The 25,197-nt window shown below is 41.2% G+C and overlaps 1 protein-coding gene across 1 annotated transcript in view; it reads left to right on the top strand.

The window, feature by feature from the left end:
• nid1a (nidogen 1a) overlaps positions 1–25,197 on the top strand; it is a 99,098-nt gene that overhangs the window by 41,812 nt on the left and 32,089 nt on the right. Inside the window, exons 9-12 of the mRNA XM_060941042.1 lie at positions 2,941–3,078; positions 12,440–12,568; positions 12,730–12,873; positions 15,476–15,601. Coding sequence (XP_060797025.1) covers positions 2,941–3,078; positions 12,440–12,568; positions 12,730–12,873; positions 15,476–15,601 — 537 coding nt within the window. The remainder of the gene's footprint in view (positions 1–2,940; positions 3,079–12,439; positions 12,569–12,729; positions 12,874–15,475; positions 15,602–25,197) is intronic.

Genomic DNA, 25,197 nt, shown 5'->3' with positions numbered 1-25,197 from the left:
ATGTCCGTTGTTTCTGGGTGAGGTCGAGACCTTTTTGAAATACCCTCGCATAACCAACGACAGTCGAAAATCACTCAGGTGGGCACATTTATACACTTTTTTAAAGTTTATATAACCTAGTAAACGTGCTTATTAGAGTAACTTTATTTAATAAACTCTTGAAGGAACTGCAGAACTTTCATCCAGCCAAGGTATTTGGCTTTTATTAAACTGCTGAGAAGCCTCTGATGGCTGTGTGCATTTGTTAAGTGATCTGGAGTACTATTTAAAACGCAGGAGGGGACATTTTTATAAAAACATTTGCTCTTTGGAAACTTTAAAATACTATTTGAAAAAAAATTTAAACTTAGGGTAAACTATCTGGCCAGTGGCACAATGGATAATGCGTCTGACTACGGATCAGAAGATTCTAGGTTGGACTCCTGGCTGGCTCAGAAATTTGGGGCAGCCATGGCCTGAAGGTTAGAGAAGCAGCCCTGGGCCCAAAGGGGTGCTGGTTTGATTCCTGGGACCAGCAGGAAAAATGTGAGGGGAGTTGAGTGAATGAACAGCACTTTCCCCTCCTTCCATATCATGGCTGAAGTGCCTTTGGGCAAGGCACCTAACCCCCAACTGGGTGCTGTAGCATAGCCGCCCACTGCTCTGGGTATGTGTGTGTATGTGTGTGTGCTCACTGCTTCAGATGGGTTAAATGCAGAGGAGGAATATCACTGTGCTTGAGTACATGTGTGATAAATAACGGCTTCTTCTTCTTCTTAAAATGTTACAATTTCATTGATAAGTTCAGTTTTAGTTGACTGATACTTTTGCTTTTTTTGAAAATAAGAACAGCCATATGATCTGTGTACTTTAGAGAATTAAAAGGCTAAAACTCAATTTATCTCTTAAAATTAAAAGAAAACTAACCACCTTGCATGTTGATCTTTATAATCTTGGTGATCTTCAGTGGTGTTGAAGTCTTTTTATGTCAGGATCAGACGACACAAATTCAGCCTGATTTTGACAAACTTTCAGTGTCAGGCCCGAATGTGAACATCAGGAATGATGAACGAGCCTTATAGTGTGACATAATTGAAGAACAGCCATGTGGCGTCTGGGACGCCCCACAACACCCTGAGGAAAAGTCTAGCATGTCAGAGGTTTTTATTTTCTCGCCAAGTTTGACAAATCCTATGATGTGTTCCTTGATAGCTGTGATTGACAATTTCTTGATCTGCCTCCCCAACGACACGCAAGGACATGAATGATGATTAATCAGGGTTGAACTTATTGTGTTGCCAGTCTCTGGTTCAACACGCGGCAAGAATTTATAATTTGAAGACTTGCTCAAATGCATCAGCTTCCATTGCTGCAATTTTCATGGGAAAAACTGAGTCACCACCATCATTTAGATCGGTAACTATCCGAACCGACTCTCTGCCTTAACACTGCTGCATTGTGTTCTGGAACTTTCAGTCCAAATGTTGCAAATTTATTTCTACACTGAATTTCTCATTACTATGAATGATGATTAATCAGGGTTGAACTTATTGTGTTGCCAGTCTCTGGTTCAACACGCGGCAAGAATTTATAATTTGAAGACTTGCTCAAATGCATCAGCTTCCAGTGCTGCAATTTTCATGGGAAAAATTGAGTCACCACCATCTTATAGATCGGTAACTATCCGAACCGACTCTCTGCCTTAAAGGAACAGTCCACCGTACTTCCATAATGAAATATGCTCTTATCTGAATTGAGATGAGCTGCTCCGTACCTATCCAAGCTTTGCGCGACCTCCCAGTCAGTCAGACGCAGTCAGACGCGCTGTCACTCCTGTTAGCAATGTAGCTAGGCTCAGCATGGCCAATGGTATTTTTTGGGGCTGTAGTTAGATGCGACCAAACTCTTCCGCGTTTTTCCTGTTTACATAGGTTTATATGACCAGTGATATGAAACAAGTTCAGTTACACAAATTGAAACGTAGCAATTTTCTATGCTATGGAAAGTCCGCACTATAATGACAGGCGTACTAACACCTTCTGCGCGCTTCGGCAGCACATTGATACGGAGCTCAGATATCAATGCGCTGCCGAAGCGCGCAGAAGGTGTTAGTACGCCTGTCATTATAGTGCGGACTTTCCATAGCATAGAAAATCGCTACGTTTCAATTTGTGTAACTGAACTTGTTTCATATCACTGGTCATATAAACCTATGTAAACAGGAAAAACGTGGAAGAGTTTGGTCGCATCTAACTACAGCCCCAAAAAATACCATTGGCCATGCTGAGCCTAGCTACATTGCTAACAGGAGTGACAGCGCGTCTGACTGCGTCTGACTGACTGGGAGGTCGCGCAAAGCTCGGAGAGGTACGGAGCAGCTCGTCTCAATTCAGATAAGAGCATATTTCATTATGGAAGTATGGTGGACTGTTCCTTTAACACTGCTGCATTGTGTTCTGGAACTTTGAGTCCAAATGTTGCAAATTTATTTCTACACTGAATTTCTCATTGCTATGACATTACTGACAACTGGTAGGTGAGAAAGGACACTCTGACCATTTGAGATTGCTGCTAACGATAATGACATCCCCCTGTGACATCTGACCAGCAGACAAACACCAATGTCTCACAGGAATAAGAGACATATGGCACCAACAAACAAATCAGTTGCAGAATCACTAAACACATCACATATATTTCAATATATGCATAATTAACGTGGGGTGGAGTTTTCCTTTAACACTGGTAATCTTACCATATTGAAAGTTCTGTAATGTTTCCTTTCAGACTGATATGGATTGTGGAAAGGATAGAAACAAGACAAGATTAATTCCAATGTTATGAAATTAACCACATTATTGTTTTCTAATGGCATATTGTTAACGTCATCATGTTCTGTAGGAGACGACACTGATTTTGAGGTTCAGATTGGCTTCAAACGATCCTGTTTATTATTTTCAGGTGGAACCCCACAGCAGAACCCGTGTTACACTGGGAGACACGGATGCGACACCAATGCAGTCTGCAACCCTGGTCAGGGAAACCAGTTCACATGTCAGTGCGCTTCAGGCTTCACAGGCGACGGGCGCACATGCTATGGTGAGCCTCATAACTATTCGACATATAAACAAGTTTTCTGGCTTTCTTACAAATCACAGTCATTTATAAATAAGACATTACAAACTGTACATTCTGGACAAAACCAATGGGTTTGTGTTATAATTTACATGTAAGGTGTGTAAGATTTTGTTTAGAATTCGAGCACTTAAAGCACTTGTATGTTTATGACCAACCGAGAGAAAACGTCTGGGTGAAATTCTCTGAAAATCAAACGTTCTAATTAAACACCAGAACAATCTACAGTACCAGTCAAAAGTTCAAACATAACTTCTAATTCAGTGGTTTTTCTTTATTTTTATGAATTCAAAGTCACTTCATGTCTTAAAGTAATGATGGATGTCGTTTCTCTTTACTTAGTTGAGCGGTTCTTGACATAATATAGATTACTATAGTTGTGGAATAGGATTATTTACTGTATTTTTATTATTTACTATTTACTGTTTGATCTCAGAGTCATTAAGAAGGCAAGAAATTGAACTAATTAACTTTTGACGAGGCACATCAGTTAATTGAAAAGCATTCCAGGTGACTCCCTCATGAAGCTGGTTAAGATAATGCCAAAAGTTTACAAAGCGCCATCAAGGTAAACGCTGGCTACTTTCAAGAATCTAAAATATCAAAATTTAGGTTTTTTTAAACACTTTTTTGTTTACCACAAAATTCCATATATCTTCCATATGTTATTTCATAGTGTTGATGTCTTCAGTATGAAAAACCTCTGAATGAGTAGACAGAGTGCACAGCTGTTTTTTTTTTTTTTGTCCTCTGATAATGGAAAGAAACTAGCATCACAATAGAAATATGACGTTTGTGGTTGATTCATTTTTCTTCAGTAACTGCTTTATCAGTGTCGCAGTGATATTTAATGTTGTTTTCGATTGGTACCAAATTTACCATTATCCATCCATAGAAATATACAGTAGTGCTTGAAAGTTTGTGAACCCTTTATAATTGTCTATATTTCTGCATAAATATGACCTAAAACATCATTAGATTTTCACACAAGTTGTAAAAGTAAATAAAGAGAACCCAGTTAAACAAATGAGACAAAAATATTATACTTGGTCATTTATTTATTGAGGAAAATGATCCAATATTACATATCTGTGAGTGGCAAAAGTATGTGAACCTTTGCTTTCAGTATCTGGTGTGACCCCCTTGCGCAGCAATAACTGCAACTAAACGTTTCCGGTAACTGTTGATCAGTCCTGCACACCGGCTTGGAGGAATTTTAGCCCGTTCCTCCGTACAGAACAGCTTCAACTCTGGGATGTTGGTGGGTTTCCTCACATGAACTGCTCGCTTCAGGTCCTTCCACAACATTTCGATTGGATTAAGGTCAGGACTTTGACTTGGCCATTCCAAAACATTAACTTTATTCTTCTTTAACCATTCTTTGGTAGAACGACTTGTGTGCTTAGGGTCATTGTCTCGCTGCATGACCCACCTTCTCTTGAGATTCAGTTCATGGACAGATGTCCTGATATTTTCCTTTAGAATTCGCTGGTATAATTCAGAACTCATTGTTCCATCAACGATGGCAAGCCGTCCTGGCCCAGATGCAGCAAAACAGGCCCAAACCATGATACTACCACCACCATGTTTCACAGATGGGATAAGGTTCTTATGCTGGAATACAGTGTTTTCCTTTCTCCAAACATAACGCTTCTCATTTAAACCAAAAAGTTCTATTTTGGTCTCATCCATCCACAAAACATTTTTCCAATAGCCTTCTGGCTTGTCCATGTGATCTTTAGCAAACTGCAGACAAGCAGCAATGTTCTTTTTGGAGAGCAGTGGCTTTCTCCTTGCAAGCCTGCCATGCACACCATTGTTGTTCAGTGTTCTCCTGATGGTGGACTCATGAACATAAACATTAGTCAATGTGAGAGAGGCCTTCAGTTGTTTAGAAGTTACCCTGGAGTCCTTTGTGACCTTGCCGACTATTACACGCCTTGCTCTTGGAGTGATCTTTGTTGGTCAACCACTCCTGGGGAGGGTAACAATGATCCTGAATTTCCTCCATTTGTACACAATCTGTCTGACTGTGGATTGGTGGAGTCCAAACTCTTTAGAGATGGTTTTGTAACCTTTTCCAGTCTGATGATCAACAACGCTTTTTCTGAGGTGCTCAGAAATCTCCTTTGTTCGTGCCATGATACACTTCCACAAACATGTGTTGTGAAGATCAGACTTTGATAGATCCCTGTTCTTTAAATAAAACAGGGTGCCCACTCACACCTGATTGTCATCCCATTGATTGAAAACACCTGACTCTAATTTCACCTTCAAATTAACTGCTAATCCTAGAGGTTCACATACTTTTGCCACTCACAGATATGTAATATTGGATCATTTTCCTCAATAAATAAATGACCAAGTATAATATTTTTGCCTCATTTGTTTAACTGGGTTCTCTTTATCTACTTTTAGGTCTTGTGTGAAAATCTGATGATGTTTTAGGTCATATTTATGCAGAAATATAGAAAATTCTAAAGGGTTCACAAACTTTCAAGCACCACTGTAATTGATGAGCTCAGCTGATTTAGATCAGGAGCTCTGAGAAGGATACAAACATTCTCTTTGAACTAATAGGATTTTCATGAATGTCATGTTTCTTCTATAAATGCTCCTGTGAATAATTATTGATTATTCTATCCACATTCAGTGGATATGAGCAATTGCACATTTTGATTGGCTACTCTACTACTAGGCTATCAGCTCATATACCATGAGTAGAAAAAAACAAAATGGCGGTGCATGTTGCTGAACCAACTGAGGACGAAATAAAAACTCTACTCAAAAACAAAACCCTAAAAAATATTTTAAAAAAGCAACAAAATATGGAATGAAAGTATTTGATGTTAAGAACGTATCTTTTTTTTTTAATTTTTCAAGAATTATTATTATAGCATTTTTCACAAATTGCTACTACGCATGTGTGCAATTTGTCACATGTCCACAAAGCAGAAATGATTTTGTCAGACGTTTTGTATGAAGATTTTATTTATCGAACTTGCAAAAAAAAAAGTAAAACTCTTTTATAAAGTTCTGTTTCTCAAAATCTAGTGAATGTGGATATACAGTAATAAAACAATTATTCTACTCAGTCTTGTCGTACATGGCTTATAGCCAACTCGGAGTTACACACCTCGTCAGCTATCAGCTCATTTACGACTCAATTTCATGGAATAACTGTTAAATATATATACACACTCCTTAGGGGGGAAAAAGGACCAAATCCAATATTTTTCAATCGGGCTTTGGCCCGTTATTTTTTGCCCAGGAGTGTGTACATTTATATTATGCGGACATGAGTGTTTTACTGGGAAATACATCACTCGTATTTTTCATACAAGCTACATCCGGGACATGGAGAACTAAAACCGTGACATAAATCTCTGTACGTCACTCGTGAAGAAATTGATGACTTGTTTTGATAAATTTGGGTACTTTTTGTTTGTGAATTTGTCTATATAATAAAAAGAAAATCACACATTGGCTTGAAGATATGAAGTTTATCTTCTCATGTTGAAAAACTCTCATTTTTCATATGAAATATATCGCGGATCTGAGTGACGTATTTAAATAATATGGGCTGGTGTTGAGTGGTAAATCAGATATATTCCATTCAGTTAGCATGATATTGAACGAGTCAAAGACGAGTAGCTGAATGGAAAATATCTGATATACCACTCAGTGCCAGCCAATATTATTATTATTATTATTATACGTTCCTTTTGGGTGTTCAATGCGTCTTTCTCTTTCAAAGTTCTCTCAAAATCTTCCGTATTTAACGACGCAAACCTGGTGGCCATGTTTGTTTACAAATTGCCACAGTCGCTCGCTAGTGCAGAAGTTTTATGTCTTTGACGTGTGACATCATGTTGTCTTGACGACCATGCAATATCGTAAACCATATTCAACGCTCATTCTCCATTGGGTCAAGTGACATAATACACATAGGATAAGCGATATGCTAACAATATTACATGCTATTGAACCAAATGAATGAAACCTATGAGAAAGGAATTGAACACGTTTTTATTCCATCAAAAAGTGCCCTGCATATGGGGAAGAGGATGGGTATAACAATACCGAAGTCTTCAAGGTTGTGCCTGTTAGGGGATCACACAGAGCTTCTGAAGGCATCAAAGTATGACCTTGCAGTAATAAAAGTGGGGGCTATAACAGCTAGCAGAGTGATTCTCAGACTATGGAAAAGTACCTCCCCCCCAGAATTTAGGCAATGGTTGCAACTTATGTCAGAGATAGTATCCTATGAGGACATGTTGGCAAGAGTCAATAATGAAAATGAGAACTTTAAGAAGTCATGGGACCACTTTTTTGCCTATGGCATTGTGGGGATGTTATGAGAAGTAAAGGTGCTACTACGGTTGCTGAAACTATTTATCATTGGTATGTATATGTAGATAAAGATTTCTTTTCCCTTTCTTTTTTGGCTTGATACTTGACTCAAAAAGGGGACATATGACCATACACTACCAATGCTGTCTGTTCTATGTTGTTATATATTATTACATGTTTTATACATGTAAATCAAATAAAAAGTTGAATTACAAAAAGTGCCCTGTATGTATAATAATTCCCAATATTTCATTCCGATGACGTCACTCCCAGTGTTTTCCCGCTGACCAGACACGCGTTGTCAAAATGGAGAACTGGTTCAAAATTAAAATCCTTTTGATGAACTTCTCATCTCATTATCTCTAGCTGCTTTATCCTTCTACAGGGTCGCAGGCAAGCTGGAGCCTATCCCAGCTGACTACGGGCGAAAGGCGGGGTACACCCTGGACAAGTCGCCAGGTCATCACAGGGCTGACACATAGACACAGACAACCATTCACACTCACATTCACACCTACGGTCAATTTAGAGTCACCAGTTAACCTAACCTGCATGTCTTTGGACTGTGGGGGAAACCGGAGCACCCGGAGGAAACCCATGCGGACACGGGGAGAACATGCAAACTCCACACAGAAAGGCCCTCGCCGGCCCCGGGGCTCGAACCCAGGACCTTCTTGCTGTGAGGCGACAGCGCTAACCACTACACCACCGTGCCGCCCTTTGATGAACTTGCGTATTTTATTTTTTGTTGTAGATGTGTCCATATAATATAAAGAACATTACACGGTGGCGTGAAAATATGCAGTTTATCTTCTCATGTTGAAAATATTTTCACTCGTTCACTTTGCTCACTCATGAATATGTTCACCACTCGAAGATAAACTTCATATCTTCGCACAACTGTGTGATATGCTCTCTATATCCGGTTGGATAAATGAGGTCCAGTGTGTATTTTACTACAACCCCGATTCCAAAAAAAGTTGGGACAAAGTACAAATTGTAAATAAAAACGGAATGCAATGATGTGGAAGTTTCAAAATTCCATTTTATTCAGAATAGAACATAGATGACATATCAAATGTTTAAACTGAGAAAATGTATCATTTAAAGAGAAAAATTGGGTGATTTTAAATTTCATGACAACAAAACATCTCAAAAAAGTTGGGACAAGGCCATGTTTACCACTGTGAGACATCCCCTTTTCTCTTTACAACAGTCTGTAAACGTCTGGGGACTGAGGAGACAAGTTGCTCAAGTTTAGGGATAGGAATGTTAACCCATTCTTGTCTAATGTAGGATTCTAGTTGCTCAACTGTCTTAGGTCTTTTTTGTCGTATCTTCCGTTTTATGATGCGCCAAATGTTTTCTATGGGTGAAAGATCTGGACTGCAGGCTGGCCAGTTCAGTACCCGGACCCTTCTTCTACGCAGCCATGATGCTGTAATTGATGCAGTATGTGGTTTGGCATTGTCATGTTGGAAAATGCAAGGTCTTCCCTGAAAGAGACGTTGTCTGGATGGGAGCATATGTTGCTCTAGAACCTGGATATACCTTTCAGCATTGATGGTGTCTTTCCAGATGTGTAAGCTGCCCATGCCACACGCACTAATGCAACCCCATATCATCAGAGATGCAGGCTTCTGAACTGAGCGCTGATAACAACTTGGGTCGTCCTTCTCCTCTTTAGTCCAAATGACACGGCGTCCCTGATTTCCATAAAGAACTTCAAATTTTGATTCGTCTGACCACAGAACAGTTTTCCACTTTGCCACAGTCCATTTTAAATGAGCCTTGGCCCAGAGAAGACGTCTGCGCTTCTGGATCATGTTTAGATACGGCTTCTTCTTTGGCAGCGGCGGATGGCACGGTGAATTGTGTTCACAGATAATGTTCTCTGGAAATATTCCTGAGCCCATTTTGTGATTTCCAATGCAGAAGCATGCCTGTATGTGATGCAGTGCCGTCTAAGGGACAGAAGATCACGGGCACCCAGTATGGTTTTCTGGCCTTGACCCTTACGCACAGAGATTCTTCCAGATTCTCTGAATCTTTTGATGATATTATGCACTGTAGATGATGATCTGTTCAAACTCTTTGCAGTTTTACACTGTTGAACTCCTTTCTGATATTGCTCCACTATTTGTCGGTGCAGAATTAGGGGGATTGGTGATCCTCTTCCCATCTTTACTTCTAAGAGCCGCTGCCACTCCAAGATGCTCTTTTTATATCCAGTCATGTTAATGCCCTATTGCCAATTGACCTAATGAGTTGCAATTTGGTCCTCCAGCTGTTCCTTTTTTGTACCTTTAACTTTTCCAGCCTCTTATTGCCCCTGTCCCAACTTTTTTGAGATGTGTTGCTGTCATGAAATTTCAAATGAGCCAATATTTGGCATGAAATTTAAAAACGTCTCACTTTCGACATTTGATATGTTGTCTATGTTCTATTGTGAATACAATATCAGTTTTTGAGATTTGTAAATTATTGCATTCCATTTTTATTTCCAATTTGTACTTTGTCCCAACTTTTTTGGAATCGGGGTTGTACATTGTAATAGAAGCTAAAACCAAAACATTTGCTTCATAGCTTCAGGCCAGAGTTAGAACCTGGCACCTTTCTGTTTTCTAGGCACAACCAATCAATCATAAGCTTTTCTGTCTTTATTACATTGAAGTAAACTCTTATGAGGTTTTTTTTTTTTTTTTTGAATCATGCTGTCTGGTTTCTCAACAACACAAAGTAAAATTCGACAGATCTGATTCAGGGAGGTACATTGATGCAGTTCCTGGATTCTTGATTTTATCCTGAGCTCAGGTTGCTGTCTCTGTGGGTTTTATTTGTTTGTGAGTTTATTTGTTTTGTTTTTACTTACTGAATGTACGTGAATGATCTATTCAAATGCGTCCATAAAAATATAAACTATATGCCATGGCAAGGTTAGGAATTAAATTAGATGCCCAGAATGAAGTTACGTTCAGTTCTTGTGGACGTTACAGACCCTGCGCTTGGTGTTTACTGGACTCCTGGGTGAAGGAGGTTGTTGGAACATTAATGTGAAAAGCTGATCTTTATCATACCATGTGTTTTTGCCATTTTATCTTTTCTCTTTTTTTCCCTTGTGTCCTTCATGATTGCCTTTCAGGCTAACCGTGTCAAAAACAACTTCTTGGCTAGAAAAATAAACATGACTTTTGTTATTTCAGCCTTCAGACACATTTATTTTCATTTCAATGATTAGCAGAACTGCTAAAATTGCAGAATATTGTTTTTTAAACTGGGACAGTAACTGATTAGAGCCATCAGTGGTGCTTGAAAGTTTGTGAACCCTTTAGAATTTTCTATATTTCTGCATAAATATGACCTAAAACATCATCAGATTTTCACACAAGTCCTAAAAGTAGATAAAGAGAACCCAGTTAAACAAATGAGACAAAAATATTATACTTGGTCATTTATTTATTGAGGAAAATGATCCAATATTACATATCTGTGAGTGGCAAAAGTATGTGAACCTCTAGGATTAGCAGTTAATTTGAAGGTGAAATTAGAGTCAGGTGTTTTCAATCAATGGGATGACAATCAGGTGTGAGTGGGCACCCTGTTTTATTTAAAGAACAGGAATCTATCAAAGTCTGATCCTCACAACACGTTTGTGGAAGTGTATCATGGCACGAACAAAGGAGATTTCTGAGGACCTCAGAAAAAGCGTTGCTGATGCTCATCAGGCTGGAAAAGGTTACAAAACCATCTCTAAAGAGTTTGGACTTCACCAATCCACAGTCAGACAGACTGTGTACAAATGGAGGAAATTCAAGACCATTGTTACCCTCCCCAGGAGTGGTCGACCAACAAAGATCACTCCAAGAGCAAGGCGTGTAATAGTCGGCGAGGTTACAAAGGACCCCAGGGTAACTTCTAAGCAACTGAAGGCCTCTCTCACATTGGCTAATGTTAATGTTCATGAGTCCACCATCAGGAGAACACTGAACAACAGTGGTGTGCATGTCATGGTTGCAAGGAGAAAGCCACTACTCTCCAAAAAGAACATTGCTGCTCGTCTGCAGTTTGCTAAAGATCACGTGGACAAGCCAGAAGGCTATTGGAAAAATGTTTTCTGGACGGATGAGACCAAAATAGAACTTTTTGGTTTAAATGAGAAACGTTATGTTTGGAGAAAGGAAAACACTGCATTCCAGCATAAGAACCTTATCCCATCTGTGAAACATGGTGGCGGTAGTATCATAGTTTGGGCCTGTTTTGCTGCATCTGGGCCAGGACGGCTTGCCATTATTGATGGAACAATGAGTTCTGAATTATACCAGTGAATTCTAAAGGAAAATGTCAGGACATCTGTCCATGAACTGAATCTCAAGAGAAGGTTGGTCATGCAGCAAGACAACGATCCTAAGCACACAAGTCGCTCTACCAAAGAATGGTTAAAGAAGAATAAAGTTAATGTTTTGGAATGGCCAAGTCAAAGTCCTGACCTTAATCCAATCGAAATGTTGTGGAAGGACCTGAAGCGAGCAGTTCATGTGAGGAAACCCACCAACATCCCAGAGTTGAAGCTGTTCTGTATGGAGGAACGGGCTAAAATTCCTCCAAGCCGGTGTGCAGGACTGATCAACAGTTAGCGGAAACGTTTAGTTGCAGTTATTGCTGCACAAGGGGGTCACACCAGATACTGAAAGCAAAGGTTCGCAAACTTTCAAGCACCACTGTACCTTGCATATTAGTTAAACTGTAGTTACTGCTGGATTAATACTATAGTAGTTAATGAATACTGTGCTGTATGATTAATATCTGAATGATGAGATGGAACTTTAAGGGGTTAAACAAGTTTTTAGGATTGTCTTATGCTTCCCATGTAATACAAATCCAAAGATAGCTTTACTGTGGGAAATGTATTATGTTTATGTGGGTGAACATCCCCCACTTAAAATAGCTAACATTAATCTTTCTTTTCTCTTAGATATTGATGAATGTGCGGAGACCCCACGGATCTGTGGTGCTCACGCCATCTGTAATAATCATCCCGGGACTTTCCGATGCGAGTGTATGGACGGCTTCCAGTTCGCCGCCGATGGCCGCACCTGCGTCCGTAAGTGCAGCAAATAGTTTGCGTCACTCTGTGCGTGTGCGTGCGTGTTTTCTCATTTTACAAACAACTGCAGGAAAGTCGACTGCTGCTTAAATAACCCAGACAGGAAGTAGCTTGTTCATTCTTGTCTCAACAGTGTGTCTGTGTTTGTTCCGTTGTAGAAGTGCACTATGACATCGATCACTGTCAGAGGGGGACACATAACTGTGACATCGCTGAACGCGCCCGCTGTACCTATACCGGCGGATCGGCGTACGTGTGCTCCTGTCTGCCTGGCTTCACAGGAGATGGCAGAACATGTCGGGGTAGGGTGTCTGCTTAAGAGTTGTGTGTTTGATGCAAAGTTTATCTTCAACAGCTGGCTGAAAAAAAAAAGAAAAAGTAGGACACATACCTTTACATAATTAATCGCTTTCTCTGCAATGGAACTCAGCAAAAACAAGTGGGTATGTTGTTAAATTCACCATAATCTTTATTAAACAAAAAGTTCATGATTAAATCATTATCTGGGAATTAATTACAGTAAGCAACATTTTAACAAAAACAGTGGAGCTGAAAAACTCTGACAATATGGCACTTGTGATGCACTGGCTTTCCATCCAGGCTGTATTCCCTGCTTATGCACAGTGTTGATGGAACAGACGCTGGATTCATCTCAACCCAAGACCAGGATAAAGAGCTTACTCAAGATGAAAGTACACCAGCTTAAGCGTAACGTCAAGTAGCCTTATGATAGGTTATGTTAGGTTATGGTATGTTATGGTTATGGCTATGTCATGTTAGGTTATGGTTGTTATGCTATGTTATGGCTATGTTAGGTTATGGTTATGCTATGGTTAGGTTATGGTTATTATGCTATGCTATGGTTATGTTACATAATGTGATGGTCATGCTATGGTTATGGTCAGGTTATATTAGGTTATGGTTATGTTATGCTATGTTATAGTTATGTTACGATTATGCAAGGTTATGGTTATGTCATGGTTATGTTAGGCTATTATTATGCTAGGTTATGGTTGTTATGTTAGGTTATGATTATGTTAGGTTATGGTTGTTATGTTAGGTTATGATTATGTTAGGTTATGGTTATCTTAGGTTATGGTTATGGTTGTTATGCTATGTTATGGTTATGTTACGGTTCTGCAAGGTTATGGTTATGTCATGGTTATGTTAAGTATGATTATCTTAGGTTATGGTTATCTTAGGTTATGGTTATGGTTGTTATGCTATGTTATGGTTATGTTACGGTTATGCAAGGTTATGGTTATGTCATGGTTATGTTAGGTATGATTATCTTAGGTTATGGTTACCTTAGGTTATAGTTATGGTTGTTATGCTATGTTATGGTTATGTTACGGTTATGCAAGGTTATGGTTATGTCATGGTTATGTTAGGTATGATTATCTTAGGTTATGGTTATGGTTGTTATGCTATGTTATGGTTATGTTATGGTTGTTATGTTTGGTTATGGTTTTGTTAGGTAATGGTTATGTTATGGTTGTGTTATATTAGGGTTGTTAAGTTATGGTTATGTTATGGTTATGGTTGTTATGCTATGTTATGGTTATATTAGGTTAGGGTTGTTAGGTTATGGTTATGTTATGGTTATGGTTGGTATGCTATGTTATTGTTATGTTATTGGGTTATGGTTAGGGTTATGTTATGGTTATGTTAGGTTATGGTTATGTTATGGTTGTGTGAGGTTATGGTGATATTTTATGTTATGGTTGTTAGGTTATAGTAATGCTATTTTATTGTAATGTTATGGTTACATTATGCTTTGTTATAGTTATGTTATGGCTATGGTAGGTTATAGTTGTGCTATGTTATGGTTATTGTTATGCTATGGTTAGGTTATGGTAATGTTATGTTATGGTCATGTTTGTTAGGTTATGGTTATGTTATGGTTATGTTATGCTTTGTTATGTTTGTTATGTTATGGTTAGGTTATAGTATGTAATGGTTATGTTATGGTTATGGCTATGGTTATGTTAGGTTAGTTTATGGTTATGTTATGTTAGGTCATGGTTATGTTAGGTTAGTTTATGGTTATGTTATGTTAGGTCATGGTTATGTTAGGTTAGTTTCGTCTATGCTATGTTATGTTAGGTTATGGTTATTAGTTATGTTATGGCTATGTTAGGTTATGGTTGTGTTATGATTATGTTATGGTTATGTTACCACCACTTATGTTATGTTATGTTATGTTATGTTATGTTATGTTATGTTATGTTATGTTATGTTATGTTATGTTATGTTATGTTATGTTACCCTACCACTTTGAGACAACTTTCTTGCTGTTATTACTCAAAAATAATAAAATCATGCTTGAGAAACTGAAATAATAATAAAACAAAACCAGATCTTGGTATCGGACTTTTGTAGACAGTGTACTTTTAAGGCCAGTCATAGAAAACCCTTTTGCCGATCTGTATCCTAATCAGCGCAGTAATACATGGTCCTGAAGCAATTGGGGCTTTATATGGTATGCACCCACGCTCCAGTGGGAAAGGAAATGCTCCGACCCCAGGCCCCACAGCTGCACTCGTCCCCCCCCCCCCCCCCCCCACACACACACACACATCCCCCTTCAGTTGTCTCCTTTCTGCATTCATTGCTGTAGTAAAAATGCTTTTGGACTGATTCTAAAGTGAAATCACAACTCTGTAAAGCAAGTCTGCATGGTCTAACCCTATGTTACAAAATTAAATTCCTGTATAAGCCCTTGGGAATGTAATGCGAGCTCGAGGATGTTTTAACAGATGTCCACTGATTGTCTTTGCATCACATGTGGTGTTTCCATTGACCAGGAAATAAAAGTGATACTGCAGCGAAGTGTTTGTGTCTGGAATTTTGTACATATTTATACAGGCTTTACTTTCTTTTCTTTTGCTGTGTTTTTTACAGATATTGATGAATGCCAAACTTCCCGTTGCCATAGAGACGCCGTCTGTCACAACACACAGGGCTCTTTTACCTGTCGGTGCAATGTAGGTTTCTACGGCGATGGCTTCAGCTGCACGCCTGATTTAGGTAGGAATTGTGTGTGTGTTTAAAAAAAAAAAAAACATACTGAGGTGGACAAATCAGAAATCAGTCTTATATCCTATTTCCGGGAAGGAACATCTAATGAAAAACCCAAACAAGAATTCTCAGGGTGAAGCTAAGTACATACAGTAACAAATTATAAACGAAGATAACATCATGGATAAACATCCGGAAATAGTTGCTGGTTGTGTAAAATGGCGGACAGGGAGGCTCTGTGCATCTGGTGATACGAGACCACCCTAAAGGCCGCAGGGAATACAGGCTGCTTTTCTGTTTCTTTACTGTTTGGAATGGTCTCTCAGTCCTTTTACTGCGAGTTTCTGGATCACAGTGAGACTGGGGTTTGTGTAAAAGACCTTTCAGTTAATTACAGCATTTCTTTCCCTATTTCAGTGTACCAGCCTTCAGCTGGAGTGATCCACATATGGTAGGATTTTGATAGCACCGCTTGTATTTTCCAACAGATCTCACAGAGGATTGGGAAAACATTGGCACTGTTCTGAACAGATTGTGCAGCTGTTCTGGAAAGTTATTGATTTTGTCATGTCCTCCTGGAATTGAGTTGTTTACCAACATCATGACCATTGTCCTGTTACATCTGACCACTCGTTGAGCTTGCTTATAGTCATGATATTAGTTTAACCCTTTTGATGGACTGTGTAAAGCCTGTATACAGTGGTGCTTGAAAGTTTGTGAACCCTTTAGATTTTCTATATTTCTACATAAATAGGACCGAAAACATCATCAGATTTTCACACAAGTCCTCAAAGTAGGTAAAGAGAATCCAGTTAAACAAATGAGACAAAAATATTATACTTGGTAATTTATTTATTGAGGAAAATTATCCAATATTACATATCTGTGAGTGGCAAAAGTATGTGAACCTCTAGGATTAGCAGTTACTTTGAAGATGTAATTAGAGTCAGGTTTTTTCAATCAATGGGATGACAATCAGGTGTGAGTGGGCACCCTGTTTTATTTAAATATCTTTCAAAGTCTGATCTTCACAACACGTGTTTGTGGAAGTGTATCATGGCACGAAGAAAGGAGATTTCTGAGGACCTCAGAAAAAGCGTTGTTGATCATCAGACTGGAAAAGGTTACAAAACCATCTCTAAAGAGTTTGGACTCCACCAATCCACAGTCAGACAGATTGTGTACAAATGGAGGAAATTCAAGATCATTGTTACCCTCCCCAGGAGTGGTCGACCAACAAAGATCACTCCAAGAGCAAGGCGTGTAATAGTCGGTGAGATCACAAAGGACCCCAGGGTAACTTCTAAGCAACTGAAGGCCTCTCTCACATTGGCTCATGTTAATGTTCATGAGTCCACCATCAGGCGAACACTGGACAACAGTGGTGTGCATGGCAGAGTTGCAAGGAGAAAGTCACTGCTCTCCAAAAAGAACACTGCTGTTCGTCTGCAGTTTGCTAAAGATCACGTGGACAAGCCAGAAGGCTATTGGAAAAATTTTTGTGGATGGATGAGACCAAAATAGAACTTTTTGGTTTAAATGAGAAGCGTTATGTTTGGAGAAAGGAAAACACTGCATTCCAGCATAAGAACCTTATCCCATCTGTGAAACATGGTGGTGGTAGTATCATGGTTTGAGGCTGTTTTGCTGCATCTGGGCCAGAACGGCTTGCCATCGTTGATGGAACAATGAATTCTGAATTCTATCAGTGAATTCTAAAGGAAAATGTCAGGACATCTGTCCATGAATATGAATCTCAAAAGAAGGTGGGTCATGCAGCAAGACAACGACCCTAAGCACACAAGTCGTTCTACCAAAGAATGGTTAAAGAAGAATAAAGTTAATGTTTTGGAATGGCCAAGTCAAAGTCCTGACCTTAATCCAATTGAAATGTTGTGGAAGAACCTGAAGCGAGCAGTTCATGTGAGGAAACCCACCAACATCCCAGAGTTGAAGCTGTTCTGTACAGAGGAATGGGCTAAAATTCCTCCAAGCCAGTGTGCAGGACTGATCAACAGTTACCGCAAACGTTTAGTTGCAGTTATTGCTGCACAAGGGGGTCACACCAGATACTGAAAGCAAAGGTTCACATACTTTTGCCACTCACAGATATGTAATATTGGATCATTTTCCTCAATAAATAAATGACCAAGTATAATATTTTTGTCTCATTTGTTTAACTGGCTTCTCTTTATCTACTTTTAGGACTTGTGTGAAAATCTGATGATGTTTTAGGTCATATTTATGCAGAAATATAGAAAATTCTAAAGGGTTCACAAACTTTCAAGCACCACTGTAGGTTTTCATCTGCCAGTCAGTGGACACTGAGTCACTGGTCGACTTCCATCCATCCATCCATTATCTGTAGCATTTTATCCTGTCCTACAGGGTTGCAAGCAAGCTGGAGCCTATCCCAGCTGACTATGGGTGAGAGGCGGGGTACACCCTGGAGAAGTCTCCAGGTTATCGCAGGGACAAACACATAGAGACAAACAACCATTCACACTCACATTCACACCTACGGTCAATTTAGAGTCACCAGTTAACCTAACCTGCATGTCTTTGGACTGTGGGGGAAACCGGAGCACCCGGAGGAAACCCACGCGGACACGGGGAGAACATGCAAACTCCACACAGAAAGGCCCTCGCTGGCCGCTAGGCTGGAACCCAGGACCTTTTTGCTGTGAGGCGACAGTGCTCAAAATTCATGGTTTATTATTAGCTCATCTGGCCATAGGCCAGGCCAGATGAGCTTATGCGATCACGTGTCGTCTGTCGTTGTCCGTCGGCTTCGTTGTCTGTCCACAATTTACAAAAATCGCTACTCCTTCTGTAGGGTTGATCGGATTTCGATCAAACTCACATACAATGTTTCCCAGGTGGGTGTGCATAAAAGTTGTCAAGATGGTGGCACCACCTGTCATATTTATAATTTTATGGGCATCTGAAATTTCAAACTTGCACACAACAACAGCAACCGGTATGAGCTACAGCCTCACTGAGGCGATTTTCAGTCATATACAATGTATATCTTGAAATCAGTCAAGTTTATTTGTATAGCGCTTTTAATAATAAACATTGTCGCAAAGCAGCTTTACAGAATTTGAACGACTTAAAAATGAGCTAATTTTATCCCCAATGAGCACACCTGTCGCGACGGTGGCAAGGAAAAACTCCCTCAGACGACATGAGGAAGAAACCTTGAGAGGAACCAGATTCAAAAGGGAACCCATCCTCATTTGGGCAAGAACAGACAACATGACTATAACATTAACAGCTTTAACATGAAGTCAGTTTCGTTGATGTTATAACTCTTCATTGATGGAAACTTGAGTGCAAAACTGTTCATGACAACTTCAATCCTAAAGTTAGCAAGTCAACTGTAGTCCTCAGCCATAAAAGCATTACTGTAAGCGTCCAGAGCGTCTTCCAAGTGTGACTTCCAACTGTCTACATGGGGCCGTCCTCCACAGAAGCGATGTGATGAGACTCCAACCAGACACAGGATACCAGGATGGCTCAGGCAGGTCCGAGGAGGAGGAGGAGAGGTCAGCATCTCGATCCCAGGACCGACATGTAACTCAGAGGGACAGATTTTGGGAGGGTGAAGAGAAAACACAGGTTGTTAAGTATGCCCAATGTCACCTAAGTAGGAACAGTATACATATTGCACTGAGTACAAGCACGGACTGCGGCAAAACTAACTATGACAGCATAACTAAAAGGGGAGAGCCAGAAGGTATCACAGGCATGAGGGAGCCCCGGGACATAAAGCAGCCAGCTACTACACCGTCAACAAATTCGAGTGAGCAAGCGAGTGGGGGACTGACAGCATCCATACATCCCAGTTTACCAAAACACTCGATGTCTGAGGACCCTCCAGATCTACTCCTTTACCTCATAAACACCATTAACGAAAGGCTTGAATAAACAGATATGCTTTCAGCCTAGACTTGAACGCTGAAACTGTGTCTGATTCCCGAACATTACTTGGAAGGCTGTTCCATAGCTGTGGGGCTTTGTAAGAAAAGGCTCTGCCCCCTGATCAGGTGAACCTAGGTAAGTCTAGATTTACGTAGGTGAATTAGGTCGACATGCTTAGAAGGGATTTTTTTTTGGAGGGGGGACTCATCTCATCTCATTATCTCTAGCCGCTTTATCCTGTTCTACAGGGTCGCAGGCAAGCTGGAGCCTATCCCAACTAACTACAGGCGAAAGGCGGGGTACACCCTGGACAAGTCGCCAGGTCATCACAGGGCTGACACATAGACACAGACAACCATTCATACTCACACCTACGGTCAATTTAGAGTCACCAGTTAACCTAACCTGCATGTCTTTGGACTGTGGGGGAAACTGGAGCACCCGGAGGAAACCCACGCGAACACGGGGAGAACATGCAAACTCCGCACAGAAAGGCCTTCGCCATCCACGGGGCTCGAACCCGGACCTTCTTGCTGTGAGGCGACAGCGCTAACCACTACGCCACCAAGGGGGGACTCATCTCATCATCTCTAGCCGCTTTATCCTGTTCTACAGGGTCGCAGGCAAGCTGGAGCCTATCCCAGCTGACTACGGGCGAAAGGCGGGGTACACCCTGGACAAGTCGCCAGGTCATCACAGGGCTGACACATAGACACAGACAACCATTCACACTCACATTCACACCTACGGTCAATTTAGAGTCACCAGTTAACCTAACCTGCATGTCTTTGGACTGTAGGGGAAACCGGAGCACCCGGAGGAAACCCACGCGGACACGGGGAGAACATGCAAACTCTACACAGAAAGGCCCTCGCCGGCCACGGGGATCGAACCCGGACCTTCTTGCTGTGAGGCGACAGCGCTAACCACTACACCACCGTGCCGCCAAGGGGGGACTCATTTAAAAAAAACAAAAGGGGGGGGCTTGGATGAAAGAGCTGTCTTTAACCCCTTTAGTGCCCTTGGACGAGTCACGTACGTCATGAAATCTTTTACCGCTGTGCCTTATGACGCACGCTACGCGTCATAAACACCTCCTTTTATGTACCTTACATGGCACATTACTTTTACTTCACAGTGGCACGTTGGCCTAGTGGTTAATGTGTCCACCTCTCAATTGTAAGTTCTATTCATGGACCAAAGACCATCATAAAAATGGTACCCAGTTACTTGGCGTACATTGTGTTTTCAAGTACTAGTAATTCATGTTTATGGACAGGTTCTCATTGACAAGACCTGTTGTCTTGTTTTTGAAGTTGTTTTCGATTACTAAAGTTATTTTTATTCTACAACAGTGTTTTTTGTGATTTTTCTATACAAATACAGCGCCCTCCATAATTATTGGCACCCCTGGTTAAGATGTGTTAAAAGCCTTAAAATAAATTCAATTTTTATTGCAGAAGCATAATCTCACACTGAAAATTGTAGAAAAATGTAACTCTTATCTCAAGTGAATTAAAAAAAAATCCCTGACTAAGAAATAATTATTTTTCATAAAATCACATGTTCCACAATTATTGGCACCCATAACAATTCCTAGAAAATAAATGTAATTGAAGCATTTTTGTCATTTCTGCTGTAGTTTATAAAGTTGATCAGAGTATCTAGGAACCTTTAATTAGTAATTCATCACATTCTGTTTCCCTGGGGTATAAATATGATGCGGCACAGAGGCCTCGTCTTGTCTCGTCTCGTCTTCTTCCGCTTTATCCGGGACCGGGTCGCGGAGGCAGCAGTCTAAGCAGGGAAGCCCAAACTTCCCTTTCCCCAGACACCTCGGCCAGCTCCTCGGGAAGAATACCGAGGCGTTCCCAGGCCAGCCGAGAGACATAGTCCCTCCAGCGTGTCCTGGGTCTTCCCCGGGGCCTCCTCCCGGGGGGACATGCCTGGAACACCTCCCCAGGGAGGCGTCCAGGAGGCATCCGAAAAAGATGCCCGAGCCACCTCAGCTGATTCCTCTCGATGTGGAGCAGCAGCGGCTCTACTCCGAGCTCCTCCCGAGTGACTGTGCTTCTCACCCTATCTCTAAGGGAGCGCCCAGCCACCCTGCGAAGGAAACTCATTTCGGCCGCTTGTATCCGCGATCTTGTCCTTTCGGTCATTACCCAAAGCTCATGACCATAGGTGAGAGTCGGAACGTAGATCGACCGGTAAATTGAGAGCTTCGCCTTTTGGCTCAGCTCCTTCTTCACCACAACGGACCGGTAAAGCGACCGCATCACTGCGGAGGCTGCACCGATCCGCCTGTCGATCTCGCGCTCCATCCTTCCCTCACTCGTGAACAAGATCCCGAGATACTTAAACTCCTCCACTTGAGGCAGAACTTCTCCACCAACCTGGAGAGGGCAAGCCACCCTTTTCCGGTCGAGAACCATGGCCTCGGACTTGGAGGTGCTGATTCTCATCCCAGCCGCTTCACACTCTACTGCAAACTGCCCCAGTGCATGCTGAAGGTCCTGGTTTGAAGAAGCCAACAGGACAACATCATCCGCAAAAAGCAGAGATGAAATCCTGTGGTTCCCAGACAGGATTCCTTCTGGCCCCTGGCTGCGCCTAGAAATTCTGTCCATAAAAATTATGAACAGAACCGGTGACAAAGGGCAGCCCTGCCGGAGTCCAACATGCACTGGGAACAGGTCTGACTTACTGCCGGCAGTGCGAACCAGACTCCTGCTCCGTTCGTACAGGGACCGGACAGCCCTTAGCAAAGAGCCCCGAACCCCATACTCCCGAAGCACCCCCCACAGAATACTATGGGGGACATGGTCGAATGCCTTCTCCAGATCCACAAAGCACATGTGGACTGGTTGGGCAAACTCCCATGAACCCTCGAGCACCCTATAAAGGGTATAGAGCTGGTCCAGTGTTCCGCGACCAGGACGAAAACCGCATTGTTCCTCCTGGATCCGAGGTTCGACTATTGGTCGAATTCTCCTCTCCAGAGGATAGGCCTCGCACAGAGGCCTATTTCTCTTATGCACTCTTCAACATGGCAAAGACAAGAGAACACACCATTCAAGTAAGGCAGATGTGTGTCGACCTTCATAAGTCAGGCAATGGCTACAAGAAAATAGCTACTCGCCTATACCTGCCCATATCTACAGTCAGAGGAATCAAGAAGTTTAAAACAACTGAAACAGTGGCAAACAAGCTTGGACGAGGATGCAAGTTTATCTTGCCACCACGCACAGTGAGGAGGATGGTAAGAGAAGTTCTCCAAAGCTCACTGTTAGAGAACTGCATCAAAGAGTAGCATCTTGGGGTCACAAAGTCTCCCTAACAACCATCAGGCGCTATCTACATGCCAACAAGCTGTTTGGGAGGCATGCACGGAAGAAAAAGCCTTTTCTCACTTACAAGCATAAACATAAACGTCTGGATTTCGCTAAGCGGTACTGGGACTTCAGCTGGGACCGTGTGCTTTGGTCAGATGAGACCAAGATAGAGCTTTTTGGCAACAAACACTCGAATACATCACAAAAGATGAGTATGCGGAAAAGCAGCTCATGCCCACTGTGAAGTATGGGGGAGGATCGGTGATGCTGTGGGCCTGTTTCTCTTCCAAAAGCCCTGGGAACCTTGTTAGGGTGCATGGCATCATGAACTCTTTGAAATATCAGGACATTTTAAATCAAAATCTGGTGGCCTCTGTCCAAAAGCTGAAGATGGGTCGTCACTGGGTCTTTCAGCAAGATAATGACCCTAAACATGTGGCCAAATCTACTCAAAAATGGTTCACCAGACACAAAATCAAGCTCCACCCATGGCCATCTCAGTCCCCAGACCTCAACCCAATTGAAAACCTGTGGGGTGAGCTGAAGAGGAGAGTGCATAGGAGAGGACCCAGGACTCTGGATGATTTACAGAGATTGTGCAAAGAGGAATGGTTGAAGATCCCTCTCTCTGTATTCTCCCATCTTGTGAAATGTTATAGGAGAATATTAAGTGCTGTCTTGTTGGTAAAAGGGAGTTGTACAAAGTATTAACATCAAGGGTGCCAATAATTGTGACACACATGATTTCATGTAAAATAATTATTTCTTAATGTGGGATTTTTTTTCCCACTGAATAAATGCACTTGAATTAAAGGTTGGATTTTTCTCTTTTTTTGCATTGTTGTCCTATATTATTAAAAAAAAAATGAATTTATTAGAAGCCTAAGAACATGTCTTAACGAGGGGTGCCAATAATTGTGGAGGGCGCTGTATTAAAAATATAAAAGTTCTGAAGAAGTTAGAGAAAGATTATCAAAATATCCCAATTTTGACCTATTTTTGTTTTATATGCCCGGCCCATTACAATTAATTATGGGTGGCAGCCAAGGGGTTAACACCTTTCTTTCCTACTTCTTTCATGCCTTCTTTCCTTTTTCTTCGTTTCTGCTTGTGAATGTGTGTGTGTGTAAAGTCAATGGGAATTAAATTTAAAAGCGATCCACACTACTACATTAGGTGTAACTATGTGATTCTGTTTGAGAATAAAAAAAAAAGCCCAAGAAATTCGATAACATAACTCCTGTTGTGAACTGGCGTTCCTTTATACAGATGGTAAGACCTCCTGGAAAATGAGGCTTTCAGTCCTGCCTCCCTTTCTCAGATCACAACTATGGCCTTAGACTGCTTCGAGCTGTGATTGGACAGCGGATGCATTTCAGTGACACATCTGCAACACATCAATTACCTTAAAACGCAATAGGAACAGAAATGATGAGAAATTATAAAGGCTGTTCTTTTATATGGATGTTAAAGCCACCTTGACAATGATACGTTCATCCTTCTCGCCTTCTAAAATTACAGCCACGCCCCTGAGTACGGCTTAGAGCTGTGATTGGACAGTTATTGCATTTCAGTTTGGCACTACTGCTTCACATGATGAAAGTGAAATGCAACGCAACAGGGATTTATGAATATTTCTGATGCGGTCAGCGTTTAATTCTTTAAAGGATATAACTGTGGATGTTTTTTATAACTTGGACATACAAGCAATGGAGTGAAGGTTTTGCTTTTCAGTGGAGTCCATTTTCTGCAGGTCAGTATTAAATATAGAGGTTGGATATTGTATTTAAAAGGTATAGCTAGGTTCGAACCTGCCAGTACAATGGGAACCTTTCTGTGTGGAGTTTGAATGTTCTCTCTGTGCTTCCTCCGGGTGCTCCGGTTTCTTTCAGCAGTCCAGAGACATGAGGATTAGGTCAACTGGCTACTCTAAACTGCCTATAGGTGTGAATATGAGTGTGAATGGCTGTCTGTCTCTGTGTGTTCGCCCTGCGATAGACTAGTGAACTGTCCAGGGTGTACCCCGCCTCTCACCCAGTGTCAGCTGGGATTGGCTCCTGCTCACCCGCGACACTGAATGGATAAGCGGGATGGATGGATGGATGTTTTTATTGGTGTGATAGATATTTGTACCTGACTTTTCACTCTGGCATGGAATTATCTCCGTAGTATACCTGGTTAATACAGGCTTTGCACCATCATGTGACCTCAAAGCAAGCTTGTAGTACTCGAGTCCAGGACTTGGACTAAAGTCCACCTCATGCCCTAATTTTAAAGACTTGACTTGGACTTGAGCACTAATGACTCGGACTCATGCATTAACTGCATTTGGACTCATAAACTGGA

Source organism: Neoarius graeffei, chromosome 15 (assembly GCF_027579695.1).
Source record: "Neoarius graeffei isolate fNeoGra1 chromosome 15, fNeoGra1.pri, whole genome shotgun sequence".
Classification (NCBI taxonomy): domain Eukaryota; kingdom Metazoa; phylum Chordata; class Actinopteri; order Siluriformes; family Ariidae; genus Neoarius; species Neoarius graeffei.
The sequence above is the reverse complement of the archived record's forward strand: the minus strand, read 5'-3'. Positions and strand labels throughout refer to the sequence as shown.